This window comes from Osmerus eperlanus, chromosome 25, assembly GCF_963692335.1.
Source record: "Osmerus eperlanus chromosome 25, fOsmEpe2.1, whole genome shotgun sequence".
Classification (NCBI taxonomy): Eukaryota; Metazoa; Chordata; class Actinopteri; order Osmeriformes; family Osmeridae; genus Osmerus; species Osmerus eperlanus.
This window is the reverse complement of record NC_085042.1, coordinates 6,632,657-6,653,842: the sequence shown is the minus strand read 5'-3', so window position 1 is coordinate 6,653,842 and position 21,186 is coordinate 6,632,657. Positions and strand designations below refer to the sequence as shown.

The 21,186-nt window shown below is 53.6% G+C and overlaps 1 protein-coding gene across 4 annotated transcripts in view; it reads right to left on the bottom strand.

Moving 5' to 3' along the window:
• Positions 1–21,057, bottom strand: part of sorbs3 (sorbin and SH3 domain containing 3) — a 25,633-nt gene extending 4,576 nt beyond the window's left edge. For 2 of the 4 annotated variants that reach the window (XR_009928541.1, XM_062451972.1), the window contains exons 1-13: positions 16,541–16,731; positions 9,953–10,021; positions 8,570–8,761; positions 8,245–8,317; positions 7,353–7,489; positions 6,938–7,001; positions 6,093–6,131; positions 5,926–6,007; positions 5,602–5,716; positions 3,939–3,986; positions 3,706–3,807; positions 2,889–2,947; positions 431–513 (exon numbers count right to left, since the gene is read on the bottom strand). Coding sequence is in view for 3 of the 4 variants with exons in the window: in XM_062451972.1 (XP_062307956.1) it covers positions 431–513; positions 2,889–2,947; positions 3,706–3,807; positions 3,939–3,986; positions 5,602–5,716; positions 5,926–6,007; positions 6,093–6,131; positions 6,938–7,001; positions 7,353–7,489; positions 8,245–8,317; positions 8,570–8,761; positions 9,953–9,964 (1,006 nt within the window). In the remaining variant the exon portion in view is untranslated. Of the gene's footprint in view, positions 1–430; positions 514–2,888; positions 2,948–3,705; positions 3,808–3,938; positions 3,987–5,601; positions 5,717–5,925; positions 6,008–6,092; positions 6,132–6,937; positions 7,002–7,352; positions 7,490–8,244; positions 8,318–8,569; positions 8,762–9,952; positions 10,022–16,540; positions 16,732–19,813; positions 19,947–20,817 lie in introns of those variants that run through there. The other 2 variants (XM_062451974.1, XM_062451973.1) reach the window with 2 other exon arrangements.
• Between the last annotated feature and the right edge of the window lie 129 nt (positions 21,058–21,186).

Below are 21,186 nucleotides of genomic sequence, written 5' to 3'. Positions count from 1 at the left end.
TCTCTCCTCTCTCTCTCTCTCTCTCTCCTCTCTCTCTCTCTCTCTCTCTCTCTCTCTCTCTCTCCTCTCTCTCTCTCTCTCTCTCTCTCTCTCTCTCTCTCTCTCTCTCTCTCTCTCTCTCTCTCTCTCTCTCTCTCTCTCTCTCTCTCTCTCTCTCTCTCTCTCTCTCTCTCTCTCTCTCTCTCTCTCTCTCTCTCTCCTCGTCCTAGAGTGATTAGATCACATGAACTGTGAATAGGCTCATAGAGGAGGCCACCCCAACAAGCTACAGTAGTGCAGGCTATATAGCATGTATTGCTGCTCGTTATTCGACCAGTCTTTGTTTGAATTGCTCAACTTCCTGTTAAGTTGTTTGAGGCGTGTGTGCAGATGTGTGTGTGTGTGTGTGTGTGTAGATGTGTGTGTGTGATGAGGCTGGGCAGACTCCTACCATGTGTGGGACTGGAGGCTGTCCTGGGAGCAGACGTGAGGACAGCAGAGCGATTGAGGGGCCGGCTGACAGCAGGCACAGAGCTGAAACAAACAAGGACAGCGTATCTCTTCATCACCATGTGTCCTCACCATCAACTCCAAGCAGAGAGATTAAGAGACACACCAGAGCACATCCCTGCACTGGGGGGGGGGCTGGGGGGGAGGGGGGGGGGGGCTGGGGGGGGGGGGGAGGGGGAGCTGGCTTCCGGGGGACACATTTGTCCTGCTGGGTCTGGTCTCTGGGGGGGTTGGGGACAGGGGACAGGGACACATTTGGTCAACAGGCCCGGAAACATCTGGGGGCGGTTTGCACCAGAGATCAAACAGAGATCCCGGCAGGCGCTGGAGAGGACAGGCGGATGATGACACCAACATGTGGACGAGTCTCCCTCTGTGTTGTTTTGACAAATATGGAGGGCTAAACCCTTAGACTAAAACATCAAACCAACTCAAGACTTCCATCCCAGCCCCAGCCCCAGCCCCGGCCCCATCCCCAGATCCAGCCCCAGCCCCGGCCCCATCCCCATCCCCAGATCCAGCCCCGGGGTCTACACGGGCATCAAGTCTAAAGTGTTCCTGCCATGTGTGCAGCTGTCTGTGTCTGCCTGTAGTCAAACAAGGCCGGATGGCAGGATGCAGTAAAAACCTGCCATATTCTCACCACAGTATGTTTTCATTTTGCATCTCCGTGGCAACCAGGTTTACTGGCCCCTGAAGGCCCGAGGAGGCGGGAGGTGAGGAGGAGTGTGTGCGTGTGTGTGTGAGGGGGGGGGGGGGGGCCAAAACAAACAAGTCCAACATAGCAAACAACGACCCCGGGAGAGCTGCCCAGGAATGCGGTACCGTCGAGGTGAGAAATACGCAGCGATGCCCTTGTGACCCGACAAACGCTGGACTTGAACCTGCTTAAAGCTCCACGGCGTCTCAAAACCACACGGCCCAGCGGCCGAAGACATGGACCTCCTCCCTGCGGGACCCGGCGCTGCAGCAGGGAACCCTGGGAGTTTTTGGGGGAAGCGGGCTACGGTGATCGGAGACAGCGCAGGTTCATCCGTGGCAGCGTGGGGGTGGGGGGTGGGGGGGGGGTCTGTGTGATGGATAGGGTACAGCAACTGTCCACCCTGGGTGAAGCAACCTGCTGTGTAAGTGGATTAGGAGAAGGGGAGGGGAGCTCAGAGGAGGTGAGGTATGTGGACGTGAGCCAGGGCCTCGAGCTCTAATGAACCTGTCCCGGTGTTACCCCTGCTCGGGGCGCTGCCTTCTGTCTTTCACACACTCACACACACACACACACACAGATGAGCCTCAGAGTGGGAGATAGTGTGGGGATTAGCCGGCAGACTAGACGACAGTATGGTGTTGTGTGTGTGTGTGTGTGTGTGTGTGTGTGTGTGTGTGCTGTGGGAGTGGGAGTGGCTTTTAGAATCTGTAATAGCCTTGTTCATTGGATTGATCCTCACAGCTATGTTTCTAGCCCTGTGTAGCCCTGTGTGTATGTGTGTGTGTGTGTACAGCCACTGTAAAAGCCTGTCAGAGTTGTGAAATCGCGTCCAGGGTTGCACCCTCTTGTGCCAAGACAACAGCAAACAAATTACAGTTCGACAGAAGTTGGCATGCCATGGCCTGAACTGCTGTCAGCGCAGATCCTACAATCCTCTTCGTCCCACTCTAACACTCACACAGAAATAAATCCAAAGTTGATGTCTGGTTTGAAGCAGAATTAAATATCCTTCTTTTGATATTAAACATGTTATTTCCTCCTCATTTAATGGATGACAGAGGTGAGTGTGTATCACCTGATGCCAGGACACACCTCAGACATGCAAGCAGGGCTGCTTTGGGGTTTTTGTATCACAAACCTTGTCTGTTTCAGCTAGAAACCCTGCAACTCCACACTCCACACTGCACAACATCGCTAAAGAGCTACTCACACCCCATTAAATGGACTGCATTTATCTCAGATCTCACAGCCTTCTGCTTCCCACACCCACACACACACTCCCACACACTCCCACTCATTCCCACACACACACACACACTCCCACTCATTCCCACACACTCCCACTCATTCCCACACACACACACACACACACTCCAACTCATTCCCACACACACACACACACACACACACTCCCACTCATTCCCCCCCCACACACACACACACACACTCCCACTCATTCCCACACACACACACACACACTCCCACTCATTCCCACACACACACACACACACACTCCCACTCATTCCCACACACACACACTCATTCCCACACACACACACACTCATTCCCACACACACACACTCATTCCCACACACACACACACACACATTCCCACACACACACACACACACACTCATTCCCACACACACACTCCCACACACACACACTCCGAGGTAGTGCTGACGCCGCCACCCACCTGTTGTCGCGCGCTACTCCCGTCCCAGGGCCAGATCCTGGATCAGCGGGCGGGACAGCCTGGAAACAGAGACACACAGAGAAGGCAGGTCAGCTCCCCGCTGCTGTTTGAGGAACCCAGAGGAACTCTCCCAGCTCCAGGCTGCCGGAGCAGAGGAGGAGGCCCCTCCCCGTGGAGCTCCTGGGGGAGGGACAGATCCCCTGGGTCCTAGTGTCCCTGAGATGCACGGCCAACTGGGACTCTATGAATGGTTTGACTAAGGAGGCCCCTGACCACGCATAGCTGACTAGATGAGGCTGATCAGGCCTGTGGGGGGGAATCGAAACCGACACTCATCAAAGCATGTTTGGATTTAGCCTGGAGTCAAGTAACACAAGTGGAGACAGAGGAGTTGAGAGATAAGGGCGATTGTGGGGTTTTTGACTGGTTGTGTTTGCAGGGAGGTGGTAAAGGGAGTGGGGAGAGTGGCAGGGGGGTGGGAGGGTAGACTGTCTGAAGGTTGAGGGAAAAGGGGGGGAGGGGGGGCAGCAGATCCTCCAAGTGTAGAGCAGGCAGGTCCCGGGGTGTGAGGAAGGGGGTTGTGTGTTGGGGGCGCAGGGGGGGGGGGGCGGCGCATGGGGGGGGGGGGGGGTGCGGGGGGGGGCGCGCAGGGGGGGGGGGGGCGCAGGGTTGCACGCAAGGGTGTCTGACCGAGTTCTTCATCAGCTTGTTAGATCATCCATGCAGAGGCACGTGATGGACCAAGACCATCTCTGGTGGGGTGGGTGAGGGAGAGGGAGGGAGGGGGTGGGGGGGTCACGAGGCGGGGGCTCAGTACCTCACCCCGGCCTCTGCGCTGCCTCTTCTGGGAGAGCTTATTCTCCAGCCCCTGGATGTCCATGTCCAGCTCGGCCTCGAAGCGTCTCAGCTCCGAGTGGAGCTGAGGGGGGGAAGAAACATCCACTGAACACAGCATCGACTGGAACTTGATGAACACACACCTACACGCCTGCACAGGTACACCACGTACACAGACACACACATCGACACGGATCCACGCGCAGTACTCACCTCTATAGAAGAGGAGCGGGGTTTCTCAGGCTCTCTGTGTACTGGAGCCTGGGGAGAGGAGGCACACACACACACACGCATACACGCGCACACACACGTACATACACACACACACACAGTGAGCACAAAAGCACAGCGACAATGGAGCGAACACATTCAGAATTGGTCACGGAAATTAGATGAGGAACTAATTACACACATTCTGCCGATGACTCTATAAGCCTTTAAGTGTCGCCACTGTACATTCCTGAACGGGAGTTTCTGCAGACCGAATTACGATCAAATCTGATTTAGCTCATTGACTACATGAGTGCTTGACCAGTCGGCCGGCGCTGAATGCCTTGGGTCCCTCATTAGGAAGACTGATGACCCGTGGACGCCAGACAGAGCTGGACCCAGCGTTACTTTAAAAGGGTAAAACAAGAACCCCAGACTCTTCCTTTTTTCACGTTCCGTGTAATACCCTGGCAGAATGTGAACGTCCGCGACGCCAAACAAGCCGTCCCATCAGCCGGCGCTTCGCCACGGGCAGATTTACGAGGCGTGATGTCAGAGACGAGGACCGCAGCCCTGATAGCGCCTCGGCTGGTGTTGCTGCGTGTGTGAGGCGAGTGGAGTCTCCAGGACTGCTGTGGTCTAGTACAACGCAGTGGATATACAAGCTGGGACTCTCCCTCCCTCCCCGTGGCGTCCCCAGATCACGTACGGCATCGCCGCTCACTCGGCAGGGGAGAGATCAAAGGAGTTTTCACGGGCGGGCACGGAGGCCGTCCGCGAATGCTCGTCCACCGGCAGGAGACTGAGAGGGGGAGGAGCCCAGGATTGGACCTCCGACCCAGAGGGAAATGAAACAGCCGAGCGCGGCCGCGAGCCATCACCCCCACCACGAGAGGTTAACACCATAACACAGATCACAAGATGCCTCCCGTGAGGAGGGGGGGCGGGCGGTGAGGGGGGGGGGAGGGGGGGCGCCACAAAGATTTCTTTTCTTCCCCCAGCAGCGAGGCGCCGGGTTTGGGCCGCGCCACATCTGAGACGTGGTGACGAGCGGGCCCAGAGGTACCACACAAGGCTACACACACAGACACACACAGACAGACACACACAGACACACACACAACACACACAAACACACACAGACACACACACACTTGTGCAGTCCACCGAGTTCCCCTGAGTAAAATAATACAGTCCTGTGTGTCACTGTCAGCATCAACAAGCAGTTAGGCTGTCGTCTCGTAACCAGACCACGGTCGTCCAAGGGAATTCCTCCGGTAGCCACATGCCTTTACTTGTCCCAGTAGGAGAGGCGTGTGTTTGGGCCTCTGAATTGAAGAGGGAAAACACACCTGGAGGAGTGCCATTGTGCATGACCACATTCAGCAGCAACGGATTAGCTTGCGTGAGAAGGTGCAATGTCGCGCCCTCCAGAGAGTTCTCCCGAGAGAGAGGCTCCCTTGGAGCTGGTCACAGACACAACCACAGTCTCCTGGGAGAGAGATTAGGACCACTGGTCTGTCTCTGAAGGTATCTCCTTCAGGCTCTCTCGTACCATGCACGATACGACACTCACAACAACCTGCGTTGACAATAACAAACCCCCCAGGGATGAAGGAGAGGTCTGGATATGTCCAGGGGCTTCAGTGTGGACTGGAGGTCCTACCTGGTTGGGGGTCACAGTGACGGTGTTCTGTCCGGGCTCAAAGTCATAGATGCTCCTGGGTTGAGAGTGCTGCTTCCCCTGGTCTAACTGGCCTTCTCCATCGGCCAGCTTACTCCTGAAACACACACATATTATTAAGCATACACTCACATCCACACACCCACGCACACACACACACACACCCACACACGCTCCAACACACAGAGGTATATATATAGAAACAGCATCACAGAGTCTATCTATCGTGGTTTTCTTTTTTCGGTGCTTGTGTAGTAGCAACAGATCCAGACTTGTCCATGCGGCCGTTCTGGAAGCTTCTCTCACCAGTCAGGCAGGGCCCCATAGGAGGTGAGGGCGAAGGGATCCGGGCCGCTCTCCTTTCCTTCTGCTGCAGGGTTCTGCTTCCCTAAGGATCAGACCAGATAACACTCAGAAAGACAGGGCCTTCCCACGCCCAGGAACAGGGAACAGGGTCGTTCTAGTGGACTTACGGTCAGCAGGCTCCCTCTCTGAGTCGTCCAGGTCGAAGTCTAACCGGGTCAGGGGAGGAAGTTCAAGTTTATCAAGAGTTAACTTATCGGCAAAGAAATGCTTTCTATTCAGGGTTTTCTAACCGTGCAGACAAAATAGAATCAAATCAAAGATTTTAACCCATGGTAAAGTTAACAATGAGGGACAGTTCGTGTAATGCCACAAATCTACAGTACATAATTCATCTGTGCATGAATCACAACCTCATAACTCATCATAAGGAATGCCCAGAGGTAGCATTCCTGCTGCGTGATTGTGCGACCGGCTCCCCCACCCCCCCACCCCCCCGGGGCCCCCCCAGAGGGACAGTCCTGTCACTCCCACCCGAGCCAACGACAGCCAATCACACACTCCCCCCCCCCCCAGGCCTGGAAGATGGGAGTGTGAGATACCTACTTTTCTGCCTGTCTGCCAGCCAGCCTGCCTGCCTGCCTGCCTGCCATCCTGTATTTGTCTGCTGAACTCCCCCAGACACCCCCGGAACAACCCTGGCGTCTAGACTAAGGAACATGGCACTGCCAGCCTCCACACGACCAGGAGCAGATATAAACGTGGAGTGACGGTGGTAAGAATAGACAGGCCTAGGTTCGTAGACAGACAGAGAGACAGAGGGGTGGATGACATCAGGCTGCTGTGTTCCCCCCCTGTGCTCCTTCTGCAATAATCTGCCTTTAAGATCAGCTCCCCGGCTGCTGACATTGATGGAAAGGAATTCTCTTTGTGGGACGGTGTGAGTGGGAGAGAGGAGAGGGGGGATGAGAGAGGAGGGAGGAGGGGAGGAGGAGGGAGGGAGGGAGCAGCCTACCTTCTGGCTTCTTGTGGATCTGTCTGAACATGCTCCTGTACCAGTCTCTGGGCTTGTTCACACTCTGGTGAGAGAGAGAGAGAGAGAGAGAGAGAGAGAGAGAGAGAGAGAGAGAGAGAGAGAGAGAGAGAGAGAGAGAGAGAGAGAGAGAGAGAGAGAGAGAGAGAGAGAGAGAGAGAGAGGGGGAGGGCAAAGAGAGAGGGAGGAGCAGAGAGAGAGCGAGAAGAGAAGGAAGAAACAGAGTCAACACATCTGTGGACTTCAAACCTTCCCGGAAGTAACAGCCCGGTGTGCGGCTCCACATGCTTGAGTACACACAGGACGACAGAGGAGAGAACAGCTACCAGCCTCTCCGATACTAATGCCTTCACACGGAACCAGTCCCACTGAATCATGCTCTCTGGGCTCGACTCACCGATCTGGATGCGATGGGCATCCCCGTCTCGTCCACGGGGCCGATGCCAGAGAACTTGATGAGCCTCTCCTCCCTGGTGGGAGCTCTGCGTGGCAGGGTGGCAAAGCCCCTGGACGACGTGCCGTTTGGCACCCCCCCTGCTCCAGACACAGGAAACTAGGGAGTCAGGTGGCTGAGCGGTTAGTGAAGCGGGCTAGTAATCTGAAGGTTGCCAGTTCGATTCCCGGCCGTGCCAAATGACGTTGTGTCCTTGGGCAGCACTTCACCCTACTTGCCTCGGGGGAATGTCCCTGTACTTACTGTAAGTCGCTCTGGATAAGAGCGTCTGCTAAATGACTAAATGTAAATGTAAACACATCTATTAGCCTCCCCCAATGCACTCATACTGGGGGTGTCATCCTAGCAGTTATGGGATATCTCGTATGTCATGTCCACCAGTGGCCACCGGGGGGCCATAAAAGGCAGCAGTAAATCTTCCACCTGGTGGCTGGTTGTGTTTAACGGAGCAACACATTTGGTTCCAGTTACAGTGTCTAACTTAGGTGGTTGTGCTTTGGCTTGTTTGAAAGCTGCCAATGACGATTTGTTTCCTGTAATGGAAGTTAGATTACATGGAAAATATGAAACTTTTAAGCGATGAAAAGTCTTTCGACATCACAGGAAACCCTGACCCCTACTTGGCAGACACCGAGAAACGAAGACAGCTCAAATCCTCTACTCTTTATCTCTCCCAAGAGGACACTGCCTCCCACACAACCAGGCCTCAAATAAAGCACCAATAATCTCAAACACATTGTTTTAAGGAATCAAAGTGCCATTCTAATGAGTAGCTTGACTTGATTTCATCTCAGCTACATTGTTTGTGTACCATATCATTGTTTGTTGACCTTACCATGTGGCAGGGGGGGTCCGTAATAAGACCCAAAGCTGAGAGAAGTGGGGTCCCCCCCATTGGACTCTGACACCTGAGGAAACAGAAAAGAAAAAGACAAAGAGAAGAAAATATGATGATATGTGACATGAGGAGAGAGGCTTCAGTTTTGGGATATGCCCTGTCATACTTCATGAGTCCACAAGGGGGAGTAGTTGTATATTGGTTCGAGTCCAACCAGAGCCTAACCCGTAACATCACTAATAGCATCGCTAGCACCGCTACCTTAGCAGTAGTACTATGTTCACACCTGTTCCAAGTTCAGTGTGGGGGGGGTGCAGCTCACCTTGTAGTCCCCAGATGGCAGCCGGGTGGTGCGGTAGGGGCTGAGAGGGGGAGTGGGGAGCCCGGGTGAGATGACCACCTCCTGGGTCAGATCCGGGGTGTCCACGGGGGGCTGTTGCAGGCTGGGCAGAGCCGGATCTCCCGAGAAGACAACCCGAGATCCGTCGATGTGGTCCAGGACCTCCACGTGCCGCTGGTGACGGAGCAGAGAAGGCGTGGCTGACCAACCGCAACAACATAACCCCGCCCCCCACATCTCTCCCCCTGCCCTCCCACTCTCAAATTCTCCTTCTCTCTCCTTCCCTCTGCTCTATCTCGCCCTCTATCACTCTCTCTCAATCTCTTTGCCAGTTCTCCTTCCCTCAGTCGCCATGGGGGGGGGGGGGGGGGGGGGGGGGGGGGGGGGGTCAGGTGAGCATTGTTTCCCTCTGTACTAAAGGCCCTTGGTGCGGGGCGTCCAAAGCGAAAAGGTCCCTAATTTATTTAAAGCCGAGTCAGAAGAAAGTGTTGTTCCGCCCCCTTCATCATCTCTCTTGCAGCGGCAGGAGAAAGGCTTCTTTCAGGGCCGCGGTCGAGGGGGGGTGGCGGGGTGGAGGGGTGGAGGGGGGCAGGCGGGGGGTCGGGGTGGTGCGGGGGGTTGTGCTGAAACAGGAGAGGCCCATTATGAGCCCATTAACCAACCATTCAGTGGGCCCCAGTCTTCTCAGAACAGGGGGTGTGGCTGGAGCCAGCGGGGGCGAGGGGGGGGGGGTCGCTGAAGTTAACCTTAGTCAGCCCGCTCCCAGATCCACGCCCCCCCCCCCTCCCTCGGTTTCCACGGCGACGGCCAGCCCAGCCCCTCCCCTCGGACTCGCCCGTGTGTTTGAGCGTGATGTCAGAGCCTCTGTTTGGACTCTGCAGGCCATGGGAATCTCCTGGGTGTCTCAGTCGGGAGGGAGCTGTATCTAGTCCACCCTGACACACGCCATTGTGAAGCGGGGACGGTGACGTAGCCATGGAAACTCTAACCTGTCCGGACATAACTTTCTTCTTTTTACAGACTTGTAGAGACAGGTGTTTTTCCTTGTTTAAAAAGGCATCCTGTTGTTGCGCCTCCCCTTGTTTGTGGTAGATTTACAAGATAACCAAGCTAGCAAAAACATCCCTCTCCCCCCTCCCCTGCTGAGTTTTTAACTGGATATACAAACAACAAACATGCTTTTTGCCGCTTCAGACGGGTTTTACACGCAGGTTTTGTCTGTGTCGTTCTTTCATCTCAGGACTTTGTAGGCTACTCAGACTCAAACTCTTTGTGGTTCTGCTCTTTACGTAAATCACGAGGCCAGATACAAAAGACATCCCTGAGGAGCTGCAGAACCCATAAAGACAGGGAGCGTGTCTGTACCTGAGACTGCATGTCATGTGTTGAAGTCCAGCTCTTTCATCCGCAGGTTCAGCCTTTAACAGTAAGTCCCTGGTGGGCCAAAAACACACAAATAGATCATTGTTAGGATTACAAACCGTACACAAACAAATGTAGGCCAATGGAGCGAAGGTATGACTCAAGTTGACTTGATTCTGAATAGGCTCCTTGCTGAGCTATATAATGGATGACACAATGGGTTTATGTTCAGTGGTCAGTCTTGCTCACTTTCTCAATGTCAATGTTATTGGATTAGTGTTTCTGCAAGACAAGCTATCCTGCTGCTCTTACAGGCTGCATGGCCAGACAGACAGACTGACGTTTCTTGTCGTTGTTCTTGAGTGAACACCTTCCACCTCATTGGGCTCCGTTCCTAAACAAATATACTGTCAAGCAAATGCCTCCCTATGCTCGGTGAAGAAACGAATATCCTTTTTGTTGAGGTACAGAGGATTCTGTCCGAGTCATTCGAGAAGGTTTAAATGTACAGAAAGCCTACGGCATGTACAGTAATGCTGATGTCATAAATCAACAGGCCGGCCGAGAAACCTCTTCTGCCATAAATCCTGTTTGATATTACTGAGCTGACTTCCGTAATCCGTGATGAATGTTGTTCCCATTGTTTCACCAGGGAAAAGTTTTCTCCAGCCTCCTGCACCCGTTACCACGGCAAAGGCCATGCAAAACAACAATGACTCATACGCTCCAGCCCAAGCCCCAACCTCACACCCCAGCCCCAGCCTCACATCCCAACTGCAGCCCCAGCCTCACACCCCAGCCCCAGCCTCACACCCCAACTGCAGCCCGAGCCTCACACCCCAGCCCCAGCCTCACACCCCAGCCCCAGCCTCACACCCCAGCCTCACACCCCAACTGCAGCCCCAGCCTCACACTCGCACCTCAAGCTGGGGGGGGAGGAGAGGAACCGGGGGGAGAGGAGAGGAACCGGGGGGAGAGGAGAGGAGCCAGGGGGAGAGGAGAGGAGCCAGGGGGGAGAGGAGAGGAGCCAGGGGGGAGAGGAGAGGAGCCCGGGGGAGAGGAGAGGAGCCGGGGGGAGAAGGACTGGGTGACAAGGTTCAGCTCTCCATCACAGGCACCTTGGAAAACGTGATTAGGCCCGGCTGGTCCCACATCAAAGGCAGGGCGGGCTGAGAGGGAGGCCACTTCCCCTCCGGTCCTCCACTGCGACCTGCCAAGGCCCATAATAACCCCGTCGGCATGGAAACCCTGGACGTGAGGCCCTCCAGCCCTGCAACCCTGGCCCCATGTGGCGCGGGACTACAGTAGAGGACTGATAAGTGATTCTAAACTTTTCCATTTGAGGTCAGGCTTTCTCCAATTTGAGTCTTGGCCAGGATGAGGGGGAGGATGAGGGGGAGGATGAGGGGGAGGATGAGGGGGAGGATGAGGGGGAGGATGAGGTGGGGAGGGGGGTGTCCACGACTATTCCAGAGTGATGAGTGTTCCATGGAGTCTGTGTAAAGGAGTGCTATGGGACTGTAATCAGGGCAGTCAGACAGATCAGAGCTCTCGCTCCCAGAGCTGAACAACCCCGGACCCCAAGCACGGCCGATGTCCTGCGGATTCACGTGTCCCCCTCTCTGACTCATCATCGCCCACGCAAGCTGTGTTACGCAACAGGGATGACGAATACAGATGGAGACACCAGTAGACTAAACACAGGCTCAACTTAAAAGCCCTCTCCCCGCACACATCACTCTTCCTCCAGCCGTGGAGGCTAGCCTAGACGTTTGGCTGCTTTTTCACCTCAGTCGGCTTTTAAAACGTCAATCTTCTCCCTTCTCCCCTCCCGGGGCTGTGAGGAACGGTGTTTATGTTATCACCAGGCTGGTGTGTCTGTGAGCCCTGACCAAACATCAGCATCCAGACCCGGACTCTAGAGCCACACGTTCACTCTGCTGAACCTCTCAGTGATAACTGGATTACCGGGCGTGTAATGCAATTGGCATTTTTGGACAACCCGTCTTTCCACGTCGAGAATTAATCATTCGATGGGGCAAACAATTGCGATTCTTCTTCTCCTTCGCAGACACAGCAGCCTTTCAGGGCCTCCAGAGTAAGAAAGCGGCCTTGTGCCCGCCCCCCCCGCCCCCCCCGCCCTGCATGTCATCCATTATGAGTGTTGTCACAGAAAAGACATCTAAGACGATTATTCGTGAGATATGGTATTAGGCTGCATTAGCTGCATTCAGGAAGAGAAAGAAAACGCTGTTCCGAGTGTTTACTTTGCTGAGGTTGATGAGGCACACAGTCGACACAGACATTAGAAGTGGTGCACCAACAATGTGTCTACATGAAGGAACGAACACTAGAAATTATGGGGGATACCACTTCAAAACTAAATGGAAAACGTGGACGAATCGGTGCACCAAGAGAGTTGTATTTCCCCCTTTGTTTTTGTTTGCACACTTGGCATTCAAGTCCCTCATTACCTAAATGAGTGTGTAGGTCTGTTGCTCTGCTCCTGGCTCACTCAGAGCTACTCTCTCTCTCTCACTCACTTTCTATATCTCTCTCTCTCACACTCTCTCTCCCTCACTTTCTATATCTCTCTCTCTCACACTCTCTCCCGCCCTCACTTTCTATATCTCTCTCTCACACACACTCTCTCCCTCCCTCTCCCCCCCCCCCCTCTCTCTCTCTGTAAGCCGAGCCAGTCCACCCTAATAAGGCTAAAACAGTTCAGATCTGGATCAAAATCCCTGTCCAGGACATCTGTGCTCCCCAGGATGTGTTTACTCTGAAACCCCCATACATTCTTATCTGGTTACCAGCATCCACACACCACACCAGGTTGACGTGGAGGGGATTCCTTCGAGCGATTTATGAGGTTGCTGGATATTATAAAGGCCATTTCGTGACGTCACTGTACATCTACAGACAAGGTCTACAGTGGGTGTCCTTGTAAGGCGGCAGACATTTTAATCACACGATCTTCCCTCAGATATGTCTGGCCTCGAAATGTTCTAAGTAATGTCCAGCTTCGGTCAGGCGGTTTCTCTCTCATACACACAGCCCAAGTTAGGTGGAGTGAAAGCGAGTTGTTTTACGGCACTCGACCTCCTCTGAGAAAGGACAGCCTCGAGACAAAGAGTGAGGGACAAAGGGAGCGTACGAAAAGTGGATTCTGGATGGAGTAAACGACTCTCGCGTGATGTGAAACATCTCTTCCCAGGGTACGTCATCTGGTCCATGACAGAAGCAGAGCAGCTGTGAGGCATCGGTACCACACGGAGACAGGAACGGCACTCACCATCTCAACATGAACTTAACACCACCATCCCGGTCGCGCCACAAACCGATACGGCCCGCTTTCGTTTCAAAAGACCCGCTTTTAAAAAACGGACTTGTCTGGTCACGTTTCACGACTCAGACGTTGGCGAGACAGCCCTGTTTCCTCACAGAGAGGTCACATGGTCCACCAGGAAGTAAAGTGTGTGTGATGAGGAGCCAAAGTAGAGCAGAGAGCCAGAAACGTTCTGGGATTCCCGACACAGGTCAGCACCGAGGTCAACCTCACCACACCCTTCCCATTCCTAGGATATCAAACACAGAGACGGTTAGAATAGAATGAACACAGAAAATAGTGCGAGTAGAATGAACACAGAAATAGGGAGAGTAGAATGAACACAGAAATAGTGAGAGTAGAATGGGGAAGGAGGCACAAAAACACAGGCCACTTATTCAGCACTCAAGTGGTTGAGCACATCAGAATCAAATATCAAATCAGTTCTTCCGTCAACCCCTGTCCTCTCTCCGTTCTCCCTACCTCTGCTCCTGCTCTGGTGGGGCGCTTCTCACGCCTGGGCCCTGCCCCTGACCTCCTGCCCTCCTCCTCCCCTACATCGAGCTGCCAGCATGTTTCCCCCCAGGCAGCCTGATCGTCAGGGTGACCAGTGAGGAGGGCTTCCTGCTGGGGCACAGCGTCCTGAAGGATCTGATCCCCGGATGGGAGCATGGGGACGTCTCAAGGACGCGCGGGGGGAAGCAAACAGCACATCCATGTCCTGAACGTGTCCCTCAGCCAAGCGTAATGGAAAATAGTTTTCAGATCCAAAGGCAGGAGGATGGGCCCCAAGATCCGCGGGGGCCCGACAGGGGCCGACTGCTGAGAAGAATCACAGCTTAGCGGTGCCAATCCTTTTTATTGGGTACCCCGGTTTCACCTCTCCCTAAGAGCACATGGCGTATATCAAACCAATCATGACACGCTGACAGGGGCTCCATTGTTCCAGAGTGCCTCCTCATTGTGGAGCCTCCTCTAAGGCTTGTGTATCGGGGGCTGTGCTGGGCAGGGGACGATGTTAATCATTGACACCACCCCCCCCCCCCCCCCCCCCCCCCCCCCCCTAGATGGAGGGAAACTGCAGCTCTGCTCAGTCCTGTGAACTGGTCCATGTCCAGGTCAGCCACTTGGCCCCAGGCGTCGTTCTGTTTGCTCCTGGATAACACACATAACACTCACAGCTGGCTTTACCAAACAGTCGTCGTCTCTCTATCAGCACGGGAGGGGTCTAATCATATCCCGTCGGAGTGGCGATTTCCTGAGTTTTCACACACCGTGTCAAAAGCATAACTAGCGTCTAGCACTCAAGCCTGGCAGAGAGAGAGAAGCCAGCCAAGCTGCGCCCTCCTGTCCAGACCCGTGCAAACCATCAGTGCGCGGTTACATAAGAACGTAACACGACTTCAAACGGTCGACACCTTCACTTTAACAGGATGCTGATAGGTTGATTACGAACAACTAAGGGATGGATAAAACCCTCGTAAGGTGAGTCAGCGTGTTGCTATTCCACACGTGTGCTCTTGATGGAGCTGCCCCCAGCCCACTGCCTCCTCGCCTCTCCTGTGTGCAGCTTGGCAGATGCGAGAGAAAGCAGACCATAGACCATACAAGGACATGAAGCATGCCTGTTTATGATGAAACGTTACCGGGACATACACACATTTCTCAGGAGGAAACTATTTCACCTCCTTGTACGGTGCTCCTCCCCTCTGTGACGGAGGGAGGTGGAGAGAGGCTGTGGGCTGTTTGTGGCTGTTTGTAAATAAGGATTACTGTTGGATCTTTCAGTCTAAATAACTGTGGTTCTGACGCAAGGCCATGAAGATGGCAGGTGGAGACACTGAAGAAGCGGTGGGGAGACATTTACATTTAGTCATTTAGCAGACGCTCTTATCCAGAGCGACTTACAGTAAGTACAGGGACATTCCCCCGAGGCAAGTAGGGTGAAGTACCTTGCCCAAGGACACAACGTCATTTGGCACGGCTGGGAATCGAACCAGTGACCTTCTGATTACTAGCCCGATTCTTTAACCGCTCAGCCACCTGACTCAGGCCAGACTCGGCCTGTCTCAGCCGGGCAGGTTGTGCTCCTGCATAGCCTTTCACTAAACAACAATCGGACCGTGAGAGTGTGGTCAAGTACAGTCGCGACTGATTCAGATCCTCCCTGACCCGTCGTTAAGTGAAGGGGGTGGTTTTGCATGTTGTCGGTTTGCATACCGGGCTGTGGAGATGGGGCCAGATAGGTCTCCCAGAGTATCATGGGGCAGGCAGATCTCAAAGAGCGATAGAGCGTCAAGGGAGAGGGTGGAGATTTATTTGGTGCTCTGAGAGGAGCCACAGGGTGAGGGCTGGGGAGGGGGGGTGAGGGGGTGAGGGCTGGGGAGGGGGGGTGAGGGGGTGAGGCCTGGGGAGGGGGGGTGAGGGGGTGAGGGCTGGGGAGGGGGGGTGAGGGGGTGAGGGCTGGGGAGGGGGGGGTGAGGGGGTGAGGGGGTGAGGGCTGGGGAGGGGGGGTGAGGGGGTGAGGGCTGGGGAGGGGGGGTGAGGGGGTGAGATCCAGGGGTGAGGGCTGAGGAGTGGGAGTAAGGGGGTGAGGGCTGGGGTCAGAACACAGGGTCAGCGTGTCCAGTCAGGAGCAGAGAGAGGCTCCAGTCTGACGTCCTCCTCACATAACTAACACAACTCTACAGGGCATGGCTAGCGTCTAACGGAACACGGACACCCTCTGGGCATGACAGAGTCATGACACACTCGATCTCGAATCGCCCACTCCGTGAATGCCAAGTCTTCACGTGAGGGAGTTTCTCAGTGTTTCCCTCTCTTTAGTCTCCTCCACTCCGCCTCTCCTCCACCCTTCTAATTCTCCTCTCCTCCACCCCCGCACAGATACAGAACGTTATGACCACAGGACCATTACGAGATGGGCTCAGGCAGGAAGGCTCCAGCCCAGGTGGTGACTCATACTGTGTGGCCATCCTCCTCCTCTCTCTCTCTCAAAGCCATATGACACATTCCTGGGAAAGTCAGCAGCACTAATCCTGCAGATCAAGTGAGCGCCGAGCGGTCAGGCAGGTTACTCAAGCCCTAAATAAAACACAGCAAACTACCGCCACACGTGATCACAAGGTTACTGTGTGTGTGTGTGTGTGTGTGTGTGTGGGTCTGACTAGGTTAGAAAGGAAACACGCTTTCTCGTCGCACTGCTGCCCCTTCAGTAGGATCAAGAGTTCTGTACTCACCTAGGTAACCAGTTCTGTACTCACCTAGGTAACCAGGCATGGGAAGCACAGAGAAACGTAGCTCTGGAAATCCTCTCTGCTCTGTGGAAGTTTCTGTGAACTTTCTGGAAGTTCCTTTCTGCTCTCTGGACCAAAAGTGTTGTGGGCAGTCCTGCTCCACTCCCTCTGAGACTCTCCCTCTCTCTCTCTACCTCTCCCTCTCACTCGCTTTCTCTCTGTCCCTCGCTTTTTCTCATCCCTCTCTCTCTCTCTCTCTCTCTCTCTCCCTCCCTGCCTCTTTCTCTTCCACCCACCCTCCCACTCTCTCTTTCTCTTCCTCTCTCTCTGCTTGCTCCTCCTGTGAAGGACTTCCCGGTTGACAAGCATTGCCATGGTAACCCCTGGTCACTGTTCACAAGCACCCCCCCCCCCCTCCTGTCAGCATAGGGCTCCTTCAGTGAAGAGGACCCATTGTTGTGATAAGGTGATATTTCACAGTGCGGGGTTAAGGAAAGGGGAACAAGAATAGTTCATCACCTCCACCTCCCCAACACCCCAGAGTTTCCCTCACACTATCCCCCCCTGCCTCCCCCCCTGCCTCCCCGCCCCAATCTCCCGTCCCCACCCTCTCTCCCGTGCCTCCCTCTCTTTCGTGTGTATTTGTGTGTGTGTCGTGAGGGCGCACACAGGCCAGGTCCCTGTCCAGTCAAAGGGACATGGAGAGAAAAAGGACGTCTCTGTGCTCAGGACTTCTGGAAGGTTCTCTGACTCCTTTTCTCTCTGAGGTGGTCTAACCCCCCTGGGCCATACTGCTGCTCTGTCTCTCTCTCCCATCTCCTGGGTCTGGTGTTCCTCATGTTTCCTGGCCGGAGAACCGTGACTCAGACCTCACTCGACCCAGACGCTCAGTAGAGAGGATGGATCAAGCTGGATCGAGAATAATGAGCATTGATTAAGTTCAAACAGTGTGTACACCACCAAAACATTAGAAACCAGTGGCAAACACACGCCTCTAAATTCCTCTGTTAGGCTTTCAACCATACATGGCTAATTGGAACTCGGTTTTCCAGTTTGTCCGCAGACTCAGCCAACACAGACTGAGGAAAGGGAATTCTTAGATGCTGACAAGCATGTTTAGTCCACTGGTATCCTTCTGGAACCGAGGGCAATGTTCCACGTTGCAGGTGGTAGAACTCTTCGCACTTTGACCTTCCAAAACACCTGGTCGTAAACCGAAGATCATTTAGCATATGTCTGGTCAGCTGTGTGTGTGTGTGTGTTAAACCCAGCCCCAGGTTGAAATAGAGAGAGTCAGCTCTTAAATAATTCAGTGGTCCGGCTTAGCACAGTGAGACACAGGCAAATGCCCGTACCTACTTACTGAGACTGCCCCACCGCTGTTGTTTTTGCCAAACAGTTGCAGAACCAAACCTGCGGAGAGGTGGGAGAGCTGGGCAGTGTTAGCTGAGGCAGAGGCCAGGCACAAACCCAGTTACTACACTCACACACACACTGACACACACTGGCACGCACACACAGACCCTCTCACACACACCCACAGCACCCTGCAGGGTAGGCATCACACACCCTGTCACTCTCAGACTCCAAGGGTGGGCTTCTGGCTCCAGCGCCCCCTCTTTCGCACACAGCCCTCACTTTCCCCACCCCTCCATCAGATGCATGTTGTCCACATCAGAGGCGACAAGTTAGCATGTAGAGGATGCTAAAGATTTCCAACTGCTCCCAGCTTGCCCTCCCAGTGGTGAGCCCCTGGGATAACAGAAACCACAGAAATCAGTTTTAGTGCCTCTCCCCCCGCCCTCCTACCACCCCCCTCCTGCCACCCCACGCTGCCACCTCTATACAGACACTCCCAGCCCCTACCGACAGTGGAATGTACCAGCAGCCGACTCCAGAACGGGGGAGTCAGGTGGCTGAGCGGTTAGGGAAGTGGGCTAGTAATCTGAAGGTTGCCAGTTCGATTCCCGGCTGTGCGAAATGACGTTGTGTCCTTGGGCAAGGCACTTCACCCTACTTGTCTCGGGGAGAATGTCCCTGTACTTACTGTAAGTCGCTCTGGATAAGAGCGTCTGCTAAATGACTAAATGTAAATGTAAACACACAGCCCATTACAAGGCTGACAGCCAGAGTGGACCACAGATTGAACGCACCATGACATAAATCTCTGTTACGTAACGCTGAACTACATCACTTTAGGAACTAACTTGTCGGAGCAAGACGGATCAGAGGATTCGGAACATGCAATCATAACCGCCTGTAAAACAGATCCGGGAGGGTTTAATCTAAAACCCAGTGTTTGGAGAGTTATAAAACTGGATATATTGCCATTAGATATTGTTGGTGTGAAAACAAACAGGATAAAAGTTATCGTAACCCATCTGTCCTTGGCTAAGCTTTTCCCCAGAGGGTTAGGGTATGTAAATATTAATCCATGCATCCGGGAGAGCTGCACTAAAGGAATGTCCTCCAACACAGCAACTGGGTTTATTTTACAAGTAAACACTCCTCTGGTCAACAGGCACATCTCCCAGTGTGGCCTGACCTGACCTGGCCTGTCTCCCAGGCTCACCCAGGCCTACATTCCTGACCCAGCTCTCCTTGTCTGAGTCTGAGACGCTGCTCTGGAACCTCAGATAGAAGCCCTGTCTCCTAGAGCAGTGGGCTCCAGGAGCATCACTGTGCGCTCTCCGCTCTGCGTGTCACTGTGTCCTTGTCCTCCAGCTGAGCGTCAAGGCGAAAACACCTTAAGGTATGCCAAAGCCATGCTATCACAAAAGGGGCGTTTATAAAGACTTTATAGGCAGTTTGAAGCCATATAATAGCCTAGCAACATAGCACGAGATCTGTGTTGGGGTGAAGGTCTGATTCCAGTCAATGTATAAAACAATCACATTTCCAAACACTCCTAACCCCACCAGCTCCAACCCAGTCAATTATTGTCCATCTAACTTCTGCCTACAGTGAGTTACATCCAATCTACAGTAAGTTCACTTTTCTCTGCAGTTGTCTACCGTAAGTTATCCCCCCCCCCCCATCTACAGCACTCAAAAGGTTTCTCAACATTGCACAACAATCCTCTGACCCAACTCAAATCATCCCAGGGGTAACACAGGGAGACACAGCCCACAGACAGTTCAGAACAGGCCAACAGCAATGCGGATCTGCCGCTCCCTCTCTCCCTGCCCTCCGATAGAGTGGTGGAGGATGACATTAAGATTGTCCCTAGTGTTGGTGGCAGAGAGAGGGAGACAGCGGGAGGGGAGAGGGGGAATAGGGAGGAGAGAGAGTTGTACTCACAGAGCTGTGCAGGACTAGGCTGAGTAGTGAGGTCCTCTCCACGCAAACGAACAGAGAGAGAAGGTGGGAGGGACCCATTACTCTCACTCTTTGTCTCTCTTTCTCTCTCTCTCTCTCTCTGCCCCTTTCCTTCCCTCCCTCCCTCTCTCCGCCTCCCTCCCTACCTCGCTCTCTCCTCCTCGCTCGCTAGCTCGCTCCCTCTCTCTTTCTCTCTCTCTCTCGCCAACAGGGTGTCTTTTATCTTCAGCGAGTGACTAAGCGCCGGTTCCAGTGTGTGTCTGCGTGTGTGTGTGTGTGCGAGAGCCTCTAACAGCATGTCAGTGTGCACTGCAGTCCTGCTACACCCACCACTCCACTCTGCAGTTCATCAGGGACTCAGTAATAGTTTCCATCCACAGCTGGAAATAATAGAAATTCCCATGCAGGCACAGGCTCAGTGGCACCGCCCTGTACTGTTTTACGAGGAAAATAGGAGGCCATCTCCTTAGCCATCTAAATAAACCCACTCGTATTTGACCAGCTGCCAACAGTACCTTGGTCTGTTCAACATATCAGGAAGTGAGAGAAACTTGCGATAAACTTGTTGCCTTCTGGTTCCAGTCAACTCAGAATGAGTTGCTGGTGAACAAGGACTCCTACAACGCACGCACCCGCTCGAGCTCGCCCGCTGAGTGAGGAATCAGTGTTTCCATACTGTGGTCCAATTGTGCCAGTACACTAGCAGTTTGTCTCTTTTGCCCACTCCATTTGTTGTACAAACTGTGTAGCAGCAATAAGCATCTGACAGTGATGATGTGGCGAGGTCATAACGTCAATAATTACCCAACGAAGGCCACAAGCACGTGGCACACCTGCGCAGCAGTGAGTGAATATCACTGGGACGATTATGCTCCGTGCAAACAAATCATGAACAGATCATAATCATAATGAATGAATGTAGACCGGTTGTGTGTGCAAAAGTAAATTGATTGTGTTGCCAGATGTGATGTCGCCTATTTACTCACAGGCTTAGTAGCTCTATAGCATGTGTCCTCGTCCTCCTTGTGCAGGTTAATTTTCCACCTTAGTCTGTCCTCGAGTCCGGAGCCTGTCCCTTAGGTAAAAAATAGTTTTTCAAGTATTTCTAGTACAAACGTTCATTCACGCACATTTCAGGAGCCACGAACAATTGCTAAATGCTTTAGCTCGGCCAATGTTAAGACTACACCCAAATCTGCCCTCCAAGATAAATATTTAACTGCTTGACTGTGAAATCAACAACCAAAGGTCATCCCTCTTCTTTCTTCCCTCCATTCCTCCCCTTCCCTAGCATTGCCAACACCTTTAAGACACTAAAAGGAGATTATTTGTTATTCCCCTAAATGGAAATTGCG